Source organism: Macadamia integrifolia, chromosome 2 (genome assembly GCF_013358625.1).
Source record: "Macadamia integrifolia cultivar HAES 741 chromosome 2, SCU_Mint_v3, whole genome shotgun sequence".
Classification (NCBI taxonomy): domain Eukaryota; kingdom Viridiplantae; phylum Streptophyta; class Magnoliopsida; order Proteales; family Proteaceae; genus Macadamia; species Macadamia integrifolia.
In genome coordinates this window covers 41,187,011-41,203,373 of record NC_056558.1, presented here as the reverse complement: position 1 = coordinate 41,203,373, position 16,363 = coordinate 41,187,011, and the positions used below count along the sequence as shown (strand labels likewise).

The window sequence follows — 16,363 nt, the reverse complement described above, 5'->3', positions numbered from 1 at the left end:
CCCCCCCCAAAAAAAAAAAAAGAGCAACCCAGTGCACGAGGCTCCTGCTACTGCAGGGTCTGGGAGGGGCAAGTGTACGCAGCCTTACCCCCTGCTTCGCAGAAGAGGCTGTTTCCAAGTTTTGAACCTGTGACCAACATTTGCAATAGTGCAACTTACCCATCTTTCTTAATTACTGTCACATTCTCTAAGAAACCCAGGCTTGTGTTTTTTCTAAATAATTACACAAAAGATGGGTTGACCCATATGAACTAATGGTCAAATCATTCAGTCTGGAACATGGGTACCCAGAGCAGTCAATGACTTACTACAGGTTTAATAACTAGGGTCTCCAGATTGCGTACACAGTGAAGGATAATACATGCAACAAAGTGATCACATAGTCGGGTGAACCATGAGTTCACGTTTTCATAAATCATTCCACAAGAAAAAATCCTACATGGCATAAAGAAGCAAATGCTGAAGCAAACATTAAGCTACACAAATAAGCCTTCAAAGGAGACATTCTCACCTTCTACCAAAAAAAAAAGAAAAAAAAAGGAGACATTCTCACCATACACTGGTCCAGTATGTTTGATAAAGATCCACCATCAGGAATCTTGGGCAACATGGTCTTTAAAGTCTTAAGATGTGAGGTAATTTGATGCATAGCCCAACTATAAAGAAGCCCGCCATCATAGTTTTCTTCACTTTCTGATTTATCATCAGAAAATAAAGCTCTGTATTGATTAACTGCATTTAGGAGATGGGTACGATGACAATTCACCATTCCTTTCAAGTACTCATAAACATTCCTCTGGTCCAGGTCATCAAGAATTCCAGCAAGCCATGCTTCTCTGCATCTCAAAAACTGTTCTCAATGCAAAGGATCTAGTCAGACAGAAAGAAGAAAAAAAAGGACATTCTCAGAGTTACGTAAGAATTTTTTCAGCACGAGGAACATCAGATATCATCATCATCAGCTAACTTTGAGTAATTTGACTGTCTTGTATAGCCAGTCAGAATTACAAACTCAGAAACCAAAACAGGCAAAGCAAAAATGTGTAGCAAACCCACACAAACCATACCTGAAGGCGCAGTTCCGACTCACTGAAGACTCCTATACGCCGTAAATACCCAATAATACGAAGACATTCCGGCAACTGCAAGTATAATGATTCAGTAAATTAAAAAATTTCCGACTCAGTTTACCAATGAATGATATTTTGCCAGAGCTAAACATATCCAGAACAATGGACTCTTCTGGAGAAAATGTCCACCCCATTTAGGCAACTTTTGAGAAATCCATTTTGGAATAGGAAATAGAAAGTAGTTTTCTCACATCTACATATTTTTTTTTTTCCAAGGCTGCCAAAGGTACCTCAATATTTGATCTAAGTTTTTGGAGAAGCTGGGAAAGGAGAGATTGGGTTGTCTGTCTAACTTCTGCTGCTAATGCTTGAATGACAGGTATCCTAACAAAGCGGGAGGAGAAAATACAGAAAACAAGATGAAAAGAAGCCATCGTTAGCTACTATAATAAGGTTTAAATCCATAACAAGTCTTAGTTCAAAATAAATAAATAAAAAGATAAAGTGAAACTCACTTTGGATGCATTGTTGACAGTTTGCAAACAAAGGCTTCTAAGTCGAGAGCTTCATCATAATTTCCATTCCTTACACATCTGTGGGAAGAAGGACATTGGAGGCGTTTCTAAGCAATGATCCTAAAGAAAAATATGCAGTGTCATAGAGAAATTGGAGAAACAAAATTTTCCTCCAACAAAAAAAAAAAGAAAAAAGATCACTAAGTTACTGTGATATCAAAAAACCAATCACTCAATGACCCAAAAGGTGCACTATTCAAGTCCTCACCCAAAAAGTCACTGAGGAATGCTGTAGTGATGATAATGTAGGACAAAATTTTCCTGTTTCTTACTGAACCATTAATTGATTCTAAGTAACCAGGAGGTCATAATTTTTATTTTATTTTAGCAAAGTACCCATGTCAGATGCGACAGGACAACGACATCATAGAGGCATCTTTTTTTATCCTCCAAATTTATCCCTTTTTTTCTTTTTGGAGATTGAGTTTTGTGCAATGTTTACACACCCAATTGTCATAAAATACCATGAGGAGTTTTGTGCAATGTTTACACACCCAATTGTCATAAAATACCAACTCATGGTTTGTACAACACCCAACCAGTACATCCATATCCTTTTAGCATAATGCATTATTACATTATTACTTTGTTTATGAAGGTTATGAGCACATACACCCAATTGTCATAAAATACCAACTCATGGTTTGTACAACACCCAACCAGTACATCCATATCCTTTTAGCATAATGCATTATTACATTATTACTTTGTTTATGAAGGTTATGAGCACATACACCCAATTGTCATAAAATACCAACTCATGGTTTGTACAACACCCAACCAGTACATCCATATCCTTTTAGCATAATGCATTATTACATTATTACTTTGTTTATGAAGGTTATGAGCACATTCCTTTGATGATAATGGTTTTTCCATCACTGGAAACCAAAAATGAACAAATATCGATAATCAACTTTCCAACTCTTGGAAATCTTTATTTTCCTTAGCTTTTATTTATAGCACATAATATGTACCTGTCAGTGAATCCATATAAGCCTATCCAAGCATCCAAGGTTTACCATATAAGATTTAACTTTTGGGCACATACTGGAACAGCGGCCACTATGGCACTATCATTCACATGTTAATATTGATCATTAATCTCCAAGAACTTTATTCATTCCAGAAGAGCAACAAAGAGAACCCTGTAAAGATTACAAAATCTAAGGCCTACAGTGGGACCCATAACATATTGGCCAATTATTGAGTTAAGAAATGATAAAAGCTAATTAATCAAACACATACGTGTCCATAAGCTGGGGAATTTCAAGCAAGTCAAGCAAAGTACTATGATTGGCTAGCAATGTTTGATTCATCTTTCTCATCTCCAAAATATGCTGTGCAGAGTCAATGAACTCGGTGCAACCTGATGTAAGCTTTGGGATATCAGTTATCTGCAAAAAATGGATAACAAAGAAAACTCAGTTTCCTAAGTCTGTTAGATGAGAATGGATGATATCATATTAGGAAAACAGAGTATACACAATCATATGAATAAATGTATAAAAATCAGAAGAGGCTGGGTTCCAATTTATAAGCAAACAACCCGTAAATACTAAATAGCTAACATATCAGTAACTGTTGATAGACGAGGCTTGCTCATAAGGTCAGGGAAAAAAAAAAAAAACATAAGATCCCCAAATAACATGAAGAGTTAAGGAGGCTGCAATTGTCACTAATACACAGCTCGATTCCACAAATCCTAATCCCGACTACTTTGTTAAGGAGGCTGCAGTTCCAATTTTTCTAAAGCCATAACTTCAGTTAAAAATCTTATGTAGCAGTCTCTTCTCACAACCTTGTCGCCATCCTTTTGATCTTTTGTCTTTTTAGAGAATTCCACTTGCACCATAAACAGCCAGTTCAAGTCCTTCCTCTTTACCACACATGACAAAACCATTTTATTCAACTTTCGCTAATCTACGGACCTATTGGTGCTACCCCTAAGTTCAAGAAGACGCATCTGTAGATAATTCATCATTCTGTTCTGATAACATACCCAGCTGAAGATACACATCTAGCATATGCATTCTCTATGTATAAGACACATGGATTGCGCAGCTGCCTGTTTTATTTATTTGAAAACAAGGCAGTAGCATGCTAAAATGGAAGCTTATAAATAAGAGAGCAAATGTTTTTTTTTTCCTCTGGCAATGATCAAGCTATCCATAATGAGTTTCAATTCAAACTATGAGTCATGTTATTCCATCAGAGGCTAAATATTTTGTAAATATACTGGAGTAACTAGTCTGCAGAAAAATCAGAACTGTTGTAATATAGATCTAGAATGGTTGATGTATCCTAGAACCATCTCTAGCACTTTATTCAATATGTGTTGAAGGTGATAGTTGGAAGCTGTGAACATGAATCCCTTTTGCTACTCGGGTCAGGCGACAGCATGCCTCCACCCAAACCGAGCTTGTCCACCGAAGGTTATGACAATTCAATAGCAGTGGGAAGAAAGGAAGTTATGAAAGTATAATTGTCAAAGCGAATTGCACCAATTGTGGATAAGACGCAGTTATATTATCTCATAACAAGTTAAAACAAGGAAACGAGTGAATCAAAGAAAATACCAGCAATTCAAGATGTTTGTCAACTGCCGTGACCTCCTCTCTAATTGAGAGCAACGCATCAGCAGCGGCAATGAACGCACGGTAATTCCCAACCGCCACCTCTTGCATTTGCCGCCGAATACGCTCGGCATCCACACGAAGAAGCTCCGGTTCCTGAAATAAGTATAAACACGATCTCATACAATATGTAGCTTTCCAGAGAAATCAACGAAACATGAACAACTGTTAAAGGAGAAATACCTTGTGGAGGCGATCAAGAGTGAACGATAGGAGTTCCGAAACGTATGGTTGCTGAGAGACGGAATCCAGGGGAAGAAGGCCTGCAACCATCGTTGCCTCTTCTGGATTATCAGATTCCATGGATATCTTCGATGATTCGAGCCTCAAACAAGGCTCGAATTTCACTGAGACACAGATCGAAGTAGATCAATGCAAACGGAGAGAATGACGATTGAGAATGCGGACAGGACGAGAAGTGACTGGAATCCGGAAGGAATTGGTATCAGGAATGGCGGGTCATCCCTTTGGTTTGGGAAACGTTTTTCAGATCCAAAGTCTGTACACAACATCGGGTTTTCTTTTTCCAACTGTAGCGAAAATGCTGAGTAAATAAAATTTGGGCAAATTTTCCCAGCTGCCGGGAGAGGGTACGCTAGCACCGATGTCATATTCCACTATATCGGCCTATCCACATATCGGTTAGTTCCGACTGTCAGGCCCCGTTTGTTTAGAGGGAGGTTTGGGGTGGAAATGCCTGATTACTGAGTCCCACATGTTGGTAGGGTTAAAAGCAGGGAAAGTAAAGTTGGAGGAAAGTTGAACTTTCCCACCCCAACAGTGTTTGGTTAGCACACAGTGTGGGAGAAAGAGAACATAAGAATGAAGAAAGATAATCATTAGTCGCAATGACTTCCCACCCAACAAAGTCCCACCAATTTGGTAGGACTTTGGAAAGTAATGGAGTGAAAGTCACATCAGCAGATAGGAATGCTCATCTCCTAATATTATCTAGAGTATTTTCCACCCCATTATATTCAAACACATGACTTTACCATGCTTTTGGAAAAATAAGTATAATTCTTCCACCTCTTAAATTCCACCTCATTGAAACCCCCATAAACAAACAAATCCATGATCCAATATGGTGCTGCTATATAAGATTCCATTACACTCTACTATTGTTTTCATTATTCTTTATTATATTTTTCAAGGTCCTATTTAGTTATAAGGTGAAAAGGGCTAGGAAACTCGTGAGAGTGAGTCTCACATGTTGTGGATTGAGTAGAATTGAATCAGGAAGGAAATGATTGGATAAGTTTTTTTTTTTTAGATGAAAATTGATCTGAAAATGAGAAAATGAAAATGGGATGATATTCTATGGAAAATAAAGAGAAAAGAAATTGGAAAAAAAGTAAATTGACACAATACGAACTTTTGAATTAATAGTACACGAAGTCCTAATCTGGCATTGGAAAGGCCTTGGAAGAGAGTGGCGTGAGTAAAAAAAATTGGGGTGTCAAATGTATTTAATTTAAGTTTCTCACATTATCTAATAAAACACTTTTATTTATGATAGTTTGTGGTAAATAATTATAAGTTTTTCATTCCATTTTTTTTCATCCAATAAATAATATTGGAGGGAGAAGAACCCTTCAAAGACAACGCACACATGATAATAGGAGTACATGCGGAAGCATCGACAAGGTGGAGTTTTCACTTTTCCCCAAGGGTGAGGTGATCATTTCACTCATTTTATGTATGTGTGTAGGGCACATTGCTTTTCTGACTTATTTTTCTATTTTAAAATTGGGGCAAGAGAATCATGTATGTTTGCACAACCATTGTACTAGTGTGTAGACCAATGGGAGGTTGTATAGAGGCATTTAGGGTAACATTGTCTTTTCGTGCCCACCTGTGTCTAGCATTAGCACATGCAAGCAAACAATGTTCTTTTATTATTTTAAATAAAGTTTAGAAGGTAGTGTGACCTCTACACCAAATACAAGGAGAGATGAAATTACTATCTCACCCCAAATAAATAAATAAAATGAAAAAAATGTTTCTTTTAGGTAAGGTGTTCGTTCGTGTGCAGGGGGTGGATTGGTCATTTCACCCTCTGACCGTAGGCTACAGTTCCCCACGAAAAAACATTTTCCTATAAAAATATTATTTGAACCGCCAAATATGCGTGGGGATATTTCGACCGTTGTATCAGATTGGAATCCACAAGTTCCCGTTTTCGTTGTGTCGGAGTCCATTCTAGGGTTTTTGAGACCGATTCCGATCAATATCGGCGGATCAATTCGATCCCGAGTAAGTTTTTTTAATCATCGACTCTGTGATTGGGAAAAAGACTCTGGAGTGCCGTGTGGCTGTGCGGCTGTGGGGCTGTGCCTGTGTGTGCAGGCATTTTTTTCCCCGTCTCCGAAGAACTGAAGAGAAACCTTAATACGATAATGGCGTCGGGCGGGGAAGAAGTGGCCGAGCAACAGCAATCAGCAAAGGTGCAGATTTACCCAACGTCTGGCACCGGGGTCTCCCCTTTCTGGCGAGGTAGCAACTTAAAAATTCTTCTCTCTACTATCATACTCTCCTTCCGTTCTCGATTTCAGTTCACACAGTTGAGTCTCATCCTTCTATGCACATGAATCATGGGCAGAGAAATATGAGAGAGATTCCAAGAAGTATTGGGATGTCTTCTACAAGCGACATCAAGACAGAGTGAGTTCCTTTTCCCTCATTTCAACCCGAAGTTACTATTACAACTCATTAAGTTTGCTGCTAATTAAGGGATTTTGTGTTTTCATCAGTTCTTCAAGGATCGGCACTACCTAGATAAGGAATGGGGTTGCTACTTTCACGTGAGTTCTTAAGACGAAATTCTCTCTTCTTCTTTTTTTTTTTTTTTTTTTTTCTAGTTGTATGGGCTTCGTTAACGGTTGTGAATATTCTGGATTTTCAGGGAGATGGAAGAAAGGTTGTTTTAGAGGTAACTTAGTCCATTACACTATTCATGAGATGAACTCATTATTTTTGCTTCTTTTAATTTCTCCAAATATCTGGCCAATTGTTGGATTTAAATTGTAAACTGACCACTAACATGCTCCTTTATGGTACAATCGAACCATTACTAGTTTTTAGAACCATTTGGAGGAAAAATAACAGGTCTTCCAATCATAGTTGGTCTATACTAGCTATATCTCTTCATTTTTTGTCATGGTTGAGTTGACTAGAGACATACAGGATGAAATCCCATGGTGTAGGGGTGTCAAAACCCAGCCCAATCCTAAGTTATCTTAACTCAACTCAACCCAAGCCCAGCCCAACCCTAGGTCGGGCTGGGATATCTCAGCCCAGGCCCAACCCTAACGGGTTTAGCCCAACCCAACCCAGCCCTAATGAACCCTGATTGGGCTGGGTTTAAACCGATCCAGTCCAACCCAATACTATCTGTTACTTGGTTGCTTGATCTTGATGCATTGCAGAGGTCAAAGACCAAAGTTTTCGTATATGTACAGATTGTGGAAAACGAAAGACCTCTTTCTATAAGTACTCATTAATAATTAGTAGCATATTTATATGATTATATACTTAATAAATATGGTTGGGTTGGACTGGGTTGAGACCTCAACCCAGGCCCAACCTAACCCAGCCTCAGTCCTGAAAATCTCAACCCTAACCCACGCTATGGGTTGAAATCTCAGCCCAAACCCTGTTCGGGCTCAGGGTGGGCTAGGGCTGGTTCGGGTTGACGGGGCTTTTTTGACACCCCTACCATGGTGTATGCTGTTTGCTGAAGATATTGTTTTAAATACCTAACCAAAAAAGAGTTAAATGGAAAGTTAGACGTATGGAGGGACGCTTTGGTAATCAAAGGTTTTAAGATGAACCTAGACTAAAACAGATTAGATTGTGATTTTAGTGAAATAGGTGTATAGTTGAAGAGTGGCTAGAATTGATAATCAATGGATACTTTAGAGTGACCATTTTCTTTATCTTATATGTAAGTAATAAGGAGGGAGTGACTAAGGGGGATGTTGCTTTAGACTGGGGAAGATTATGCTGAGAGGAGCTTCTATTGTATCGTATGATCAACACATTATGTAAAGATTAAAGGGTTTATAAAATGGCTTTAGGACCATCAGTGCTATGTAGATCAGAATCTTCGTTAATAAAGAACTAACATTTGTATAACTGGCATTAGTATTAAGTGTATAACCGAGATGAGGATTTTGCTAGCATGAGTTGAAAAAGTAAGATGAATTGATTAGGAATGAATACATTCTAGGGAATTTTTGAGTAGCATGGATAAGTGATTAGATGAGAAAATAGCTCAAGATGGTTTGGACATGTGCAATGAAGGTTGATGGATGCTTTAGCAAGAAATGATATGGTGCTAGATGGAGGTGTGAATGGACAAGAAAGCGCCAAAGATGAATTGGCTTGAACTGTTGATTAAAAACTCGAATACTTATGAGTTGATGCAGGTATGGATTTACGAAAAATAGGATAGCAGGAGAGAATTTGCAAAGCCGACCCCTAGTAGTTGGGGTGAGGCTTAGTGCTTCGAGTTTAGCAATATTCATCCATTGTGAAGAGTGTCTATGGTTAATAATGCAACAATAAATTATAATTATTTTCTTTAAATACAGAAGGTGATATAGAGGATGTTTTATATATAGAGAATTAAAATAGGATGGATGAAGTGGAGAGGTGCGTTTGGAGTGTGGTGTGATTACGTATTCCTTTAAAACTTAAAAGAAAATTCATACGATTGACTATGATTTATGATGTTGAATTTCGGGCAGTTAAGAAGCATCATATAGATAAATTTAATGTAGCGGAGGTGAGGATGTTGTGATGAATGAGTGGCAAAACTTAGAAAGATAAAGTAAGGAATGATCATGCTAGAGCTGATTTGCGAGTAGCTCTGATACATGATAAGCTACGAGAAAGTGGTTTGAGGTGGCATGACCATGTTCAATGGAGGACTTCGGATGCTCCAATGGAGGAGTGATTGATTCAAATTGAAGGAACTAAAAGAGCCAGGGGCAAACCTAAAATGACCTTAGGATAATGGCGAGGAAAGACATGCATAACTTAGGCCTTGTATCAGGTATGACATCGAATAGAGCTGATTGGAGGACAAGGGTCCTTGTAGCCGACCCCATTTAGTTGGAATAAGGCTTAGTTGTTGTTGTTGTATATAGCACGGGACCATTTTATAGTTAATTTGTGAAGATGTCTACTTTAGTGATGGTATTTCATATGCAGTAAATAAATTGTTCATTGAATCTGGCTTGGAGATGGTTAATATCTCCTTGCTGTTTTCTCATAGAAGCTGGTTCTGTTGTATATGGTCATTAAACTGAATTCGTTTGAATGTATTTCTATCCTCCATTCTCTACATACATGTCCATGTATGTGTTCTGCTACTACTACAGAAGTTGTAATTTTTCCATATTCTTTCTATCTGGCCTTATAATGCTTCATTGTTAATTTACTAGCTATTGCTGCTCAATCACTATTTTAATTAAGCAGGTTGGCTGTGGTGCTGGAAACACTGTCTTTCCTCTGCTTGCGACATACTCAGATATTTTTGTTCATGCTTGTGATTTCTCACCACGAGCCATTGACTTGGTGAAGGTATGCATTTTCTCAAAAATATGTTTCCTTTGTGTTCCATTGACAAGATGAGAATTGTTTGGAAGAATTCTCCTAAATTTATGTTATTTAGTCTGCGCTCCATTTGACCATTTAGATATTTTGCATTATTAATCTAACATGAGCATCGGCCGTCAGGTTAAGTGGATCTATTCATTTGTATGACCAGGAAGCGACAATAATTTTTATACTGGAGGATAAAGAAAGAATATGCAGAGATACTTCCCCCCACAATTTTCTGCATGGGTTTTTCTTTGATGCTAACTTATTATGTGTTATCACTTGTTTCATTCTCCCATTTTGAATACAGTCATCTATATATTAAATTTAGGACTCTGGCTTTTAGTTTTTATTCTATTTCCATTTTGATTGGCAAGAGGTGAGATTGACTGTTGGCTTAGACACAAAGTATTATGAGGCATTGATGCAGATAAGGCTGCACTTACCTGATTGGACCAGCATGACCAGTTGTGGAAGCCAAGAGCCAAGAAGAACCGGTCCAACCCGGGGTTTTGGTCCAACAACGGTTGGAAGTAGATTAGTTTAATATTATGACTCTTATTTTCTCATGTTTGTTTTTGGATAGGATACGTAGGAGGTAGAGAAGTAGGAATATGTTTCAATTTTAGAGTCCAACTAAGTAGGAGTCTTGTTATTTTCTCTTTAAAAACTTATATATACTCAACGTTGGACAGAGTGAATTTATTTGAATAAGAATTAGTTGAATTGGTGTTCTGTGTGGCCCCCTTTGATGTAGATAAGTCACTTGGGCTTATTTTATTACAAATAAGCCTTGGGTTGTGTTATGTATATGTTGGGCCTTTGATCCCACGGGTTTTCTTTGAAATGGGCCACTTTAATAGGCCTCAAATAGTCAAATATGGGTAGAAGGTAGGAAAACAAGATTTGATTCATTAGTTTAATTAGTTTCTATTTAATTCAATAAAGGCCCATTAGGCCATTAGTTGGTTGTAAAGTCCTATATGAAGTATTAGTTAGTTAGTCCTACTCCATGTTGGAGTCATAAAGTCAAGTCCTAGTCTTATTTTGAATTCCTAGTTGTAGTAGGAGTGTCTAATCCTATTGGGAAACTAGCTCCTAGTTGTAGTAGGAGTGTCTAGACCTATTGGGAAACTAGCTCCTAATATTAGTATGATTGTAAACTTCCCCTCTATAAATAGAGAGGCATATGTCCCATTATTGGAGAGATTTGAATAAAAGAAAGTTTGCATTTATGAAAGAAAGTTTGCAACTAAATGCTTAGAGCATCTGAGATAGCTGTGGGTGAGAAGCCCAGGCTGAGATAAGCCACTTCCTTTATTCTCTTTCACCCTTCTCAACCCCCCATCTGTTTTATTCTTCTTTTTTATTTTATTTGTTGTAACATTCAAGAGGTATAGTTCAGATTTTGATAAAAGTCTCCAGAAATCAGAACCGATCAGCAATCCTAGTGGGAATAGGTGAGAGATCGATCTCCTCTCTTTCTCTCTTCTGTACTTTGTTCAGCTAGGTCTTTAATCAGGGTATTCTCGGCCTCATAAGGGTCCCACGATCCTTATCTAGTCACTGTTGGAAGCATTCAGCTGCTGTTCTTGAAGGTTCTTCTCAGTTTTCTCTCTTAGGTCAGAAAATCAAGAAAGCTTGTAACTTCACAACTAGCCGACAGAATCCTATCAACTTTGGGGGTTTTTGTATCCTCCCTAGGGACTATCTACACCCAAGAGTGCAACTCAATCGGACTCCTACAGCCCTGGCCGCACCTCTCTCTCTCCAGCTCTATAACAGGTCTTCCTCTCTCCTATCGGGTTCGGTTTTGGGCTGGTTTTGCTCCTATATGGGTATTGTATCATTGGGGATTTATTTGATGGTATTATTTCTTTGTTTCTTATTCCTATTTGTATTGTTTGGGGTTATAAACTGCGGAGTTAGTTACTTGTAATCTACTCCTGCATTACCCTTCCCCCTTGCTACTCTGGTTTTTCCTTTCTTTCCTAAGGCCCTCCATCAATTTGGTATCAGAGCCGAAGGATCCTATCCCTCCTCACTCCATCAACCTCTCCTTCCCTTTCCCCTCTCTTCTCCTTGCTTTTTGTCAAGTGGAAAAAAAAAAAAAATCGACCTGTTGAGATCCAACCCTCTTTTTCTTTAAGCAAACCCCCCACCTAGCCTTCTGCTACCTTCGTCCCCGGTCTCAGGCTTCCATCAACAAAAAGGAAAAAAGAAAAAAAGGTGATGTTGAAGCAATCAACCAAAACCCCAACCCCACCCCCAAACACGTTGTGCGACCTCTCTCTTCCCTCCTTTCATCGCTCGCTGCCAAACAACAACAGTAGAGAACAAAAAAAAAAAAAAAAAAAGAAAACAAAGTTATTTACCATTCTGCCATTTACTATTTTGCCATCATATTTGAGTGTAATCTTGCTTATCTCCACCATAGTAGCCAGTAATGAAGTAATTCAACAGCTGAACTCCTATAAGGGAGAAACTGATGCAAAAATTGATGCTCTCACGACCATTGTCACCCTTAGCACATGGGGCTTAGTTGAATGCACGTGGGGCTTGGTTGTGTATGCGGGGCATGGCCGCATGCGCACGAGGCTTGTATGGGCATGGTTTAGGCACTGAAGGCAAGGCATGGGGGCTCGCATGGGTGGGGTATGGGCACTCAAGGCAATGCATGAGTACTCGTATGGGCAGGGTTTGGGCATTCAAGGTGTGATTTTTGAGAACTATTGTGGGAGATCCGACAGTCCGATTTTAATGGACCATATATAGTTGGAATCATAATTCCGAGTACTATGCACTTGTGCAGTCACTTTGACCAAATTCCTTCGTATATGAAATGTCATAATTGGACCTTTCTTTTCTCTCGCATAGGTTATCTAGGAATTTTGGGTGAATGTGGAATACTCATGGGAATAGTATGCAAGTTTCTATTGATCGATTGGTGGTAGTAGATAGAGGAAAGTCCCATCTAGTCTGGGGATTCTTCCAACACTACTCTATAGGATCTGTCACTACCACCGCCGCCACCATCATACACCTCCACCACCATATGGAGCTGGTCGATATGATGATGGAGCAAAAAAAGCAGCAAAATTGGATGTCCTTGATTTTTATGGGGATAACAATCCAGAACTGTACCTTGACTAGATTCATAGCTTAGAGATATGATGTGGATCCGGATTCCAAGGACTGAAATCAGATCGCTTAGGGCCCCAAGAATGACTAAAAATCTCAAATTTAATGGTTAAAGGGTATTCTTGTAATTTCATAAACAAGCAGGGCCTTAGAAATAATTATATGACAGCTAGGTAGTTCTAGAACTAAAAAACTTTTAATATAAGGGCTTATTCTGAATTTTTAAAGAAAGGGGAGTATAACCTGAAATAAAGTCCAGCCAAGGGTCTTTATGTAATTTTAAAAACTGATCTTCTTCTCCACGATAAACTGGAACCAGTACTAGGAGAGGGGAGCTGGCGGTAGAACAAGAAGGATTTGGACAGCAAATCTCGACCCCAGGTTTCAGGGAATGGATCGCAGCAGCAAGAGGAGTGTAGATCCAAGTTCGACAAGTCTCAAAAGCTCCCAATCAGACCTGTAGTGAAACCTGCAACTGAATCTGGCAAAAGCTAGGGTTCAGTCTGTTTGTTGTTCTGATTTCTCACCACAGAAGAAACGTGAAGATTAGAAACTCCAAGGGGTAAGTCGCCTAGGTATAGGCTACCTTCGACCCAAATTCTAGAGTCACTCAATTGGAGACAAAGCTGCAGTGATGCCTCCTTTCAGGTATGGTAATGTTGCCCATAACAGGGTAAGGGAAGAAAAAACCAGAAATTTAAAAAAAAAGAAGGAGAAGATATAAAGGGGAAGAAAAGAATGGGAGAGAAGAGATGGGAAAATTTCAGAGGAGGAAGAAGGGGAAATCGGCAGCCATGGTTCTCATACCAAAACTCTTAATTAAATTTCTATTCTTTAAATCTAAAACTCAAAACTAAACTTCTCCATCGTTTACATATCCAATATAAAGAAAAAATCAAACAATTAATGGCAACTACTGAAAAGGAAACTATTCTAAAATTAGAAGCTAGCTAAATTCAAAGGAAATTGTTTCTAAAACAAAAGAAAATCAAATCAAAAGATATTTTTTTTCCTAAGTCCATCGTGCAACTGCATCAAGATGTTCTTCAGATGGTATGGGTTGACTGAGGCCCAAAAGATCCTATTTGTAGAGGATAAACTGAAAGGCTCGGCTCGAGTCTGGTGGGTTAAACAATGACAATAGAACCGAACCCGAGACATTGGTCTAGTCACTACTTTGGCTGAAATGCATGAAGTCATGAACCGGAGATTCTTGCCTTTTGATTACAAGCAATGTATGCATCTCAGGTTTGCACAGTTAAAACAGGAGAATTTGACATTGAAGAGTATGTTACTAGATTTTATTATTTAGCCATTCGTTCTGATTTTGAGTGGGATGAAGTAGTATTGGTGGCACAATTTTGCAACCGTTTGCACCTTCAACTTAGTGCTGTCCTTGCATCTAGTCGACTGCCCACAGTGGAAGATGCCGTACAAGTAGCATATCAGGTTGAGGAAAGTCTGAAACGCCCATATAATCGGAGGTCATTTACAGATACTTTTCCTAGAGGTCCTAATTCTATTCAACCACAGTCATCGCCACAGGAAAAGTCAATCAGCAAAATACAGGCTAGTGCTTCATCTATGGCATCTTCATGACCTAGTCGGCCGTATTCTCCACCTTGACATGATTCGGACATGTCATCTTCACGGCCTAATCGTCCATGCTCCTCACCTTGGCGTGGTTATGACAGGAACAGAAGATTTCCGAGGATGATTGGCGTTGTAATAGTATTTTTCAGACCAGGGTGCGATGCAATGATAGCTTGTGTAATATGGTGATTGACCCCGACAATTGCACCAACATTGTTGCTGAAGATGTTCGTAAGTTGGGCCTGAAAACGAAGCCCCATCCAAATCCCGACAAGGTTGGGTGGGTAAACAATAATAATCTGAAAATTAATGAAAGGTGTTTGCTCACATATTCTATTGGTGGATTGATTGATCAGGTTGATGGAAGAATTCCCTGAGATGCTTAGGATAGGGTGAAATCGCACAAAGAAGGGGGGAAGAAGAATCACACACACAACCCTCAGGCTCTCAACACTCAAAACTCAATTCATCATTCTATTCTCTAACTAATCCATCGGTTACAAGCATATTAAATAGGCAAATAAAAGACTCTAACATTGAAACAGATCCTAAAAGGAAACTAGTTCAAAACGAAACTAGGAAACCAACTCTAAATAGGAAACTAACTTAATCTAAGAAACTGAAATAAATTAAGAAACTAATATCTCCCTTTGTATCCTACTTAAAATAAAAGATTACATAATATTTCCAAATAAATAAGATTTATTAAAATCCTACTAGACCAAGTAACCAAATATGGATCGGCCTCATCTCTGTCTGGATACCCAGATGGGTTTGGATCGGTCCATGGGTGTGCATCTACATCAACTCCCCCGAAGTTGAGAAAAACTCGTCCACGAGTTTTGTAGAATGAGAGAATCAATACCAATCGATCATCATCTATCTTTGCCTGTATGAGGTCACCCACGACGTGAAGTTCATTGGTGAAGTAGTGACTCGGGAAAATAAAATTGATCAATTCACTGAAGAGATCAACCGACTTAAATTTTTCCACAAGTTGATCTTCAACTTCCAACGGTGCCATCTCATCTTCTACCACTGGTGATTCATCTTCTGGTTCGTCTACCTGTCGTTCAATGACTGAGATCACATGGTTGAAGGTAGAGTGTGCTAGGGATTTGAAATCCGTGCGAAGTCATTGAGCCTCATCGAGTTTCTCTCACATCAATTGCATTTGTTGACGGATATCCAATAAAAGATTGAGATCCATTGGCCAGGGTTTTTTTTTCAAGGAAGGGCAGAATTGTAATTACTTAAATTTCAATTTGAACCACAAAGGATATCAAGTGTGGGGCAGGGGTCTCATTGTAAATAAGAAAAAATATGGGATAAAAGGAATTAAAAAATAAAGAGAGGGGGCCAAATTGGGAAAATAAGAAAACTAAGGAAAGAAAAAGAAAAAATGCTGGGATGGGATTTGGGTTACCGACAAAAGGGGAAGTGTTTCCTTCTGGAGATGGAAATTAGCAAACCAGCAACCCACGAAGATGGCTGCTGCGATTGGCGATGGAGGAGTCTTCGATGTCCAACTGTGAGGTTGCGACTCCGATGGAGATGGTGACTCGCGGCTGGAACTCCAAAACCAGGTATGTTTTTGGTTTCTCTCTCTTCTGTTTTCTGCTTTTCTTCTCTTCCTTTTTCTTCTTCTGTTCTTCTTTGTTCTCTGAAATTCTGTTTCTGTTTCTCTATTCTCCACCTCCTTCTTGTCACTCGTCTCTTCCTTTTTTTTTTTTTCCTGTTT

At 38.8% G+C, this 16,363-nt stretch overlaps 2 protein-coding genes across 2 annotated transcripts in view; one reads left to right on the top strand and one right to left on the bottom strand.

Annotated features, from left to right (window-relative positions):
- Nucleotides 1–4,791, bottom strand: part of LOC122088863 (conserved oligomeric Golgi complex subunit 8) — a 7,447-nt gene extending 2,656 nt beyond the window's left edge. Inside the window, exons 1-7 of the mRNA XM_042658220.1 lie at nucleotides 4,465–4,791; nucleotides 4,225–4,377; nucleotides 2,894–3,042; nucleotides 1,586–1,663; nucleotides 1,361–1,454; nucleotides 1,068–1,142; nucleotides 554–850 (exon numbers count right to left, since the gene is read on the bottom strand). Of these exons, the coding sequence (XP_042514154.1) occupies nucleotides 554–850; nucleotides 1,068–1,142; nucleotides 1,361–1,454; nucleotides 1,586–1,663; nucleotides 2,894–3,042; nucleotides 4,225–4,377; nucleotides 4,465–4,584 (966 nt within the window). The 5' untranslated portion in view covers nucleotides 4,585–4,791. The remainder of the gene's footprint in view (nucleotides 1–553; nucleotides 851–1,067; nucleotides 1,143–1,360; nucleotides 1,455–1,585; nucleotides 1,664–2,893; nucleotides 3,043–4,224; nucleotides 4,378–4,464) is intronic.
- A 1,641-nt stretch (nucleotides 4,792–6,432) lies between these two features.
- Nucleotides 6,433–16,363, top strand: part of LOC122071704 — a 21,890-nt gene continuing 11,959 nt past the window's right edge. Inside the window, exons 1-5 of the mRNA XM_042636092.1 lie at nucleotides 6,433–6,777; nucleotides 6,884–6,945; nucleotides 7,035–7,085; nucleotides 7,187–7,213; nucleotides 9,766–9,870. Coding sequence (XP_042492026.1) covers nucleotides 6,681–6,777; nucleotides 6,884–6,945; nucleotides 7,035–7,085; nucleotides 7,187–7,213; nucleotides 9,766–9,870 — 342 coding nt within the window. The 5' untranslated portion in view covers nucleotides 6,433–6,680. The remainder of the gene's footprint in view (nucleotides 6,778–6,883; nucleotides 6,946–7,034; nucleotides 7,086–7,186; nucleotides 7,214–9,765; nucleotides 9,871–16,363) is intronic.